An 8,076-nucleotide genomic window follows, 5' to 3' on the forward strand; every position below is an offset into this window, starting at 1 on the left:
ACACAAAAATTACTTTTGTTACACAAAATTGACTTTTGTGAGACAAAATTGACAAAATTGACTTATGTCTCAACAAAATTGACAAAATTGAATTTTGTCTCAACAAAATTAACAAAATAGAATTTTGTCTCAACAAAATTGACAAAATTGAATTTTGTCTCAACAAAATTGACAAAATTGAATTTTGTCTCAACAAAATTGACAAAATTGATTTTTGTCTCAACAAAATTAACAAAATTGAATTTTGTCTCAACAAAATTAACAAAATTGAATTTTGTCTCAACAAAATTGATTTTTGTCTCACGAAAGTCAATTTTGTCTCACGAAAGTCAATTTTGTCTCAAAAAGGTCAATTTTGTTGTTACAAAATTGAATTTTGTCATCACAAAAATGAATTTTGTCGTCACAAAATTGACTTTTGTCTCAACAAAATTGACAAAATTGACTTTTGTCTCAACAAAATTTACAAAATTGACTTTTGTCTCAACAAAATTAACAAAATTGACTTTTGTGTCAACAAAAATGACAAATGACAAAATTGAATTTTGTCTCAACAAAAATGACAAAATTGAATTTTGTCTCAACAAAAATGACAAAATTGAATTTTGTCTCACAAAAGTCAATTTTGTCTCACAAAAGTCAATTTGGTCTCACAAAAGTCAATTTGGTCTCACAAAAGTCAATTTGGTCTCACAAAAGTCAATTTGGTCTCACAAAAGTCAATTTTGTCTCACAAAAGTCAATTTTGTCTCACAAAAGTTAATTTTGTTTCACAAAGGTCAATTTTGTCTCACAAAATTGAATCTTACCGTACACAATTGACTTTTGTGATTTAATTTCCATTGTGACGGATGGGTTAGCTAAAAGTCTAGACAGGCAGTAAAACAACGTCTGGTTCGTTTGATCGTATAATCTCAACTCAATATAGTAACATGATACATAACAATAGTGCAACGTTAACAGAAGATAATGATGACGTTAACAATGTGAATGGAAACGGCGTTAAAAGTAGTGTTAACGTTTGACGCGTAAGTTAAACTGTCTCTAAATCACCGACATACTCGGGGCCACCAGATGCAATGTCCATTAGCTGTGATATGTAGTGGCATGCGGAAAGAACAAAAATAGATTGATCTCACAAATAATGAAAAAAGGATTAAATTATTAAATTACGTAAAAAACTCTTTGAATTTACAGTCTTTTCACAAATAAGAAAAATTAACAAGTCTGTTCACACACGTTAGTTTCTTCGTTCACTTCGTCTCAGATAACAGTCCATGCTGTTGACTTCTAATGGGTAGAGTTTCGTCACGGGTCGATTTGTAATTCCTGATTTGGTACGCACCATAGCGACGCGTACTAAGCCGTCCTTGCCTTTAATAGTGTCCTGCACAACTCCAAGTTTCCAATGCACGCGCTTTGATTCGTCGTGTATCTGAACGACATCGCCTTCTTTGATCTTCCGAACGTCGACTCCAGCTCTTTGGTGATATTCTCGCAATGAAGTAAGGTATTCTCCTTTCCATCTTGTCCAGAAGTTCTCAATCAATTGTCTCTGTCGTATCGCTTGATTGTTCAAGTTTGTGTGTGTTAATTCACAAACATTTAGATTGTCAATAGCACTATAAGACGATACATAGGGTAAAGTTGTTATTCTTCGTCCATGTATAAGATGGGATGGTGTAAGCGGCTCCGGATCTCTGATATCTGTTGAAATATACGTCACTGGTCGATCGTTGAGTGTGGCTTCGATCTCTGTTAATACGGTCCTTAGAGTCTCGTCGTTAACATGTGCACGTCCTAATACTTTCTTAAGTGATGTTTTTGTTAAGCCAATCATTCTTTCCCACATGCCCCCGAACCATGGAGCTCTATTTGGGATGAATTTCCATTCAATGCCATAATTCTGAATATTTTCTTTAACTTTTTTAGAATTGCAAAGTCGTGAAATTTCGATTGAAGCAGCTTTAAATGTTAACGCATTATCTGACATCATAATTTTCGGCACTGATCGTCGACTTACAAATCTCCGGAAACACAATAAAAAAGATTCTTCGCTGAGATCGTAAACTAATTCCAAATGTACTGCTCGAGTGACAGCACATGTAAATAGGCAAATGTAAACCTTCGATTCTTCGTTGTGTCTGTTTCTTGTCGTTAACGCACCTGTGAAGTCTACACCGGTGATGCTAAAGGGTGTGGCATCTTGAACTCTCTCTTTTGGTAATGGTGGAATTTCTGGTGCGGGATAAGATTTTCCGATTACTTTTCGGCACGTTACACATTTCGACAATATAGATTTCACGCACTGTCTTAATTTCGGAATCCAAAATGTTTGTTGTATGTATGCTAGAGTGATATTTATTCCTGAATGTTGTGTGTTCTCATGTGCTTCTAACACTATCAAATGTGTGAGACGGTCCTTTGCCGGTAACAGATATGGAAACTTGACTGTTTCTCCTACTGTCGCATTGTCTATTCGGCGGCCACCACATCGTAAACATTGCTTTTCGTCTAGAAAGAGCTTTAATTGTCTCACAAGTGTTTTACGTTTTGTAGAATTATCTATACAATTTATTTCGTCACTAAATATTTTACCTTGTGTATATCTTATCCATAGGAATTTTGCATTTTCAATTTCATCACTACGTAACAAATCTTTCTTTCGTTCGGTTTCCGTTGCTCTGCAGTTTGTTGCGAATCTCATTACATATGCGGTAATGCGGGTTAGTTTTCTATAAGAATTGTACCGTTCAATATCTATGATTTTTCCTATACCAATACATACATTTTGATTTTTCTCCATAGACTCAATTTTGTCATCGTTCTCCGACATAGTTGTACATACACTAGACGTTACGTTATTTCCGTTCCATGTCGGCCAATCTTCTTTGCTGTTTAACCATTTAGGTCCACTAAACCATATTTCGTTCTGTTGCAGTTCTTCAGATGTTATTCCACGTGTAAGTAGATCTGCGGGGTTGTCTTTTGTAGGGCAGTATCTCCATACATTATCTCTACACAAACTTTTAATTTCTTCAATTCTGTTTTTGATAAATTGTCTCTGTGGTTTTACGGATGAAAGCCAACTAAGTACGATTTGACTATCACTCCAAAATTGTATTTCACTGAAAGTTTCTGGAAAGTTTTTGCAGATATGATCAGCAAGTCTTGCTCCAATTACAGCCCCCATAAGCTCTAATTTTGGTAAAGTTATAGTCTTGATAGGCGCAACTCGATTCTTTGCCATTACTATTGTTGGTTTTCTGTCATACAAGATGTACGCGCATGCGCCGTACGCATGAGTTGAAGCATCGGTAAATACATGAAGAGTTGGTAATTTTCTGTTATTCTCGTTCTGTGTTTGAGTACTTCGATGAATCTCTGTTTCTAAGCTCGATGCTAGATCTCGTGAAATTAATATCCATTTTGATTGGATATCTTCCGGTAATATTTCGTCCCACTCCAAATTTAGCTTCCAAAGTGATTGCATAAAGATTTTCGCTTTTACAGTAACTGGGCTTAATAGTCCTAACGGATCGAAAATCTTGGATGATTGCCGTAAAATATATCGTTTAGTCAGTTTTCCTTTTTTGTCCATCTCGAACGTGTTACTTTGATAAAACAGCTTGTCCGATTTAGCGTTCCATTGCATACCAAGAATTTTAGTAAGCTCATCTTTGTCTAAGGTTTTTTCTTTGCTAGCGATTTCTTGTAATTTTGGACTGTTTGAATTCCATGAGCGTAGGTTGAATCCGCCTTTCTGAAGTAATTCTCTCGATCTCCTGTAATAATCTATTACGTCATTTTCGTTATCAAAGCTAGTTAAAATGTTGTCCACATATAACCCATTTTCAAGTGTATCTGAAAGTTTCCCCGGATTTTCCTTAAAGTGCTTGAGAAGTGTGGCACTCAAAATGAATGGCGAACATGTAGCTCCGAAAAGTACGGACTTAAAGCGATATGTTATTAGCGGACTTGATGTGTTTGTAGGATCGCTAAGCCATAAGAACCTCGTTGCATCTCGGTCTTTCTCGTCGAGCTGTATTTGTAGAAATGCCTTTTCTAAATCTGATGTTGTAGCATATTTCTTAGCGCGAAATCTCATAAGTATTCCCGTAATGTCATTCATAACAGGTGGGTGTGATTCTAAGCATTCATTTAGACTTGGATTATCTCTTCCATCTTTGCAGCTACAATCATAAACAATGCGTATTGGCGTAGTAGATGATTCCTTGGAAACAGGATGATGCGGGATATAGTGCACGGGTCGATCGGTAGGAAGTTTTGTTTCCTCAACCTTTTCAATAAAGTGTCTCCTCTCCTGCTCCCTTATGATATCTCCATACATTTTTAATAAATCAGGTTTGTTTGCTAAACGTCTAATAACGCTACTTGTCCTCTGTTTAACCAATTCCATGTTATGTGGTAGCGGAAGGAAATCTGGTTTCCATGGTAACTTAGCTATGTACTTTCCATTTTCTAGTATTATAGACTTTTCTCCGTATTCTCGTACAACTTCAGACTGACTTTTAATGGTATCGCTTCCTGAAACCCCCAACGCTTCTAAGTTCCAAAACTTTTCCAAGTCGCAAACAACGGCTCTGTGATCAGTCAAAATATTCAGCATTGCCGATTGTTTTGAACTACTTCCGTTTTTAGTTAGTACGGGTCCCGACAAGAGATAACCTATTTTCGACTTTACTGCGGTCGGTCCATTTCCTCTTATTATTTCGTCTTCAACTATTGACCAGTAATAGTCTGCGCCGATCAATAAAGATATGTTGAACTTGTCTTCTGCGCATATCGGATGTGCGAGTCGTAAACCACGTAAGTATGGCAGTGCTTTGATTTCCTTTTGTGATTTTGTCTGAATAGGAGCGGCAATTTTCGGTACAATTATTACTTCTATTTCTATTCTTTGATTATCAACTGTCTCAATAGCTATGTTTGCTTTATCAAGATGACGAACTTGTCCTTCGTTTCCTCCAAATCCAGATATTTTCAGTGCAATCTTTTCGGTGGATTCAATTTCTAGTTTTCTAGCTAAATCTTCAGTTATGAATGAGTTTTGTGCTCCCTCGTCAAGTAGAATATTTGTCATGATAGATCGATTTTCGGACCAAACTGGAGTTACGGCAGTTTTCAGTAAAACATCTGTATGTGCAGTAACGGTAGAATGCAATGATGTGGTTAGCTCCAGTGGCGTTTCCTCTACGGCGGTATGTGCTACGGTCTTTTGTGTACTATACTGGTTTTCGGTCAAGCTCTTTGGTTCTGTGTTATGTACTTGTACATGTATACTCGTGTGATGTCTCTTTTCGCACTGGCGGCATTTAAATTCTGATTTACATTCAGCTACTCTATGACTTCCGAAACAGTTAAAACATACCTTTTTTCGCTTCACAATTTCTATTCGTTTCTCAACATCTTTCACGTTTTTGCATGTATTTGGATGATGGGATTCTTCACAAAATAAACATTTCTTACGTGACTGTTTCCTGTTCTTTCCTGGAAATGTTTCGGCAATAAACGAAGCGGTCGGTAAAATTTCTAAATCTTCATTACTTGGACCTGTAGATTGTCCTGCGCCCTGTACGCATACTTCCCTCTTAATTGCTGTTCTCAATGATTCGATGTCCCAGTCGTCGTTTCCGCGGTCTCGGGTTATGTTTTTTCGTACATCGGACGGCAACTTATTGTATATTATAGGCGTAAGAATGGCTCCAAATGTACTCTCGTTTGTTCCTAACGATTCTAATCCGCGTATGCTACACTCAATTCTGTCGGAAAAGTTTCTCAAACTGTCTGCGTTTGACCTCGGTGCGGGTAAATCAATTAAATTCTGAATATATGCGTTCGTAATTTTGTGGTTCTGACCAAACCTCTCTCTCAGTATTGATACGGCTTGATAGTAATTTGCACTTGTGAGTGGTAAACCGGCGATACATTGCGCGGCTATTCCCTGAATCTGATTTTGCAAATACGTAAATTTCTGCACGTCTGTTAATGTTTGGTTATCGTGTATTGTTGATTGATACGCATCCCAGAAAGGTTGCCAGTTTAACAAATTGCCATTAAAATATGGTAGATTCAATTTTGGTAGCTTGTGGTAAATGCTAGAATTTGTTGCGCTCATTGACGATCTGTATTGCATATCATTATTCTGCATGGGATGTGGAGTATTACATGTAGATGTGGAGTTGATAAAAACAAAATCTGCTGCATTTGGATTTAAGTTCTGAATAGAGCTAGTTTCATTTGATTTGTTTTTCTGTTTTGAACTTGATGAATTGCGTACTTTTGTCAAAATTCGTTCTATATCTAAAACATACCGATCTGAGTCTTCTATCTCTGCTTCCATGTTTTCCTCTGCAATCTCCTCTAATATGTCATTATCAAGTTCCGAAAGAATATCCCTCTTTTTCTTCAAGGTTTCACATAGGCTTTCTATTTCGTCGCGTTGTGTTGTTTCTTTCTCTAATTCCTCTTCAATCTTTGAAATTAATCTCCTCGCGGCTCCTCGATGGCCCACTCGAATGGCTTTCTTTTTCGTCATTATATCCTCTGGTCACAGCACCAATGTGACGGATGGGTTAGCTAAAAGTCTAGACAGGCAGTAAAACAACGTCTGGTTCGTTTGATCGTATAATCTCAACTCAATATAGTAACATGATACATAACAATAGTGCAACGTTAACAGAAGATAATGATGACGTTAACAATGTGAATGGAAACGGCGTTAAAAGTAGTGTTAACGTTTGACGCGTAAGTTAAACTGTCTCTAAATCACCGACATCCATATCAGGTAACAAAAGTCAATTTTGTATGCAAATATGTTTATATTTGCATACCTTTAAGACAAAATTGACTTTTGTCATGACAAATATGAATTTTGTCTACAAAAATGAATTTTGTCATGACAAAAATGAATTTTGTCTACACAAATGAATTTTGTCATCACAAAATAGAAGTTCTCACAAAACAAGTCTGTAGCACATAGTTTTGTAAGACAAAAATGGTTTTGTTATGACAGAATTGAATTTTGTACAAAACCACAAGAGTCCCATTCGGCGCCCCGTAACTGGAACCATATGTTTTTTTTCTGCATGAGTGATATATCTAGTGCAAATGAAAGTATATAAATATATAAATCAATTCATTTCTCATTTTTCATGAACCATATAATATATATATATATTCAATCTGTACAAAATTGCTCATGCATTTTTGATTTCGGACAGTAAGCTAGAGGAACAAGGAATTAACTTGAAAAGAAAGCTTAGGGTATGTGCATTTCATATATTACTAGTAAACTAAACTTATTGTTTAAAAAAAAAGGTTAAATTTTAGAAGACACGGATCGATAACAGTCTCCGATTTTAGATATTTTCTCAAAAATTGTCGTTTTCTGTGTCAAAAATATTGTTTCAAAGACAACGGACAAGGTTCACTTTAGGCCAAATATGGCCTTAAATTTCTAAATCTAATCGTAAAATTTCAGTATATTATTTCCATAATTTGGAACTTAAATGAAACTTATTTACCACGAAACGGCTGCAACACGCGTTCCTATATGCAAATTTTCACGAACTTGTAAATACAGGATCAAAACTGTATCGTATGCCCTTAAATATACTGACCGACTTTTCATGAAGTGAAACCTTTATGTAAAAAATTGGTTGATAAGAATATAAAGGGTTCTTGTTATTTCAATATTTGTAAACCAACATATAAATATCGTTTCAGTCGTTTACAAATCATTCTAATGCAATAAGTTTGTGACGACAATTTTCATTGGACGTTGACAAATATTTTGAGGGGTTAGATTCCACGTTCTACCAGTCCGTAACTAAGAAAGCCACCATTTTGAATTCCGATATTTTTTCGGTATGTAATTTCCTCGTAATTTCTCAAAAAATAAACAAGATAGTCACATTCTGAGCCTCAAAATCTTCTTTTTGTCTATATTGAAACCATTCTGTAGCGTACGAAAGATAGAAATACGTTAAGTATTCATGTTTGACAACCAGAGCATACATATGACGTCACATTGTTTAAATGCTAAAGACGATG

At 35.8% G+C, this 8,076-nt stretch overlaps 1 protein-coding gene across 1 annotated transcript; it reads right to left on the minus strand.

Annotated features, from left to right (window-relative positions):
* Positions 1-1,240: 1,240 nt before the first annotated feature.
* On the minus strand, positions 1,241-6,559 carry LOC134694397 (uncharacterized). Its single transcript, XM_063555405.1, has one exon. It carries the CDS (start codon positions 6,557-6,559, stop codon positions 1,241-1,243), a length of 5,319 nt encoding a protein of 1,772 aa, XP_063411475.1.
* Between the last annotated feature and the right edge of the window lie 1,517 nt (positions 6,560-8,076).

This window comes from Mytilus trossulus, chromosome 13 (genome assembly GCF_036588685.1).
Source record: "Mytilus trossulus isolate FHL-02 chromosome 13, PNRI_Mtr1.1.1.hap1, whole genome shotgun sequence".
In the NCBI taxonomy this organism is placed as follows: Eukaryota; Metazoa; Mollusca; class Bivalvia; order Mytilida; family Mytilidae; genus Mytilus; species Mytilus trossulus.

Bases quoted from the DNA above. Each gene is read 5' to 3' on its own strand.
- LOC134694397 (XM_063555405.1), bottom strand. From the start codon at position 6,559: ATGACGAAAAAGAAAGCCATTCGAGTGGGCCATCGAGGAGCCGCGAGG.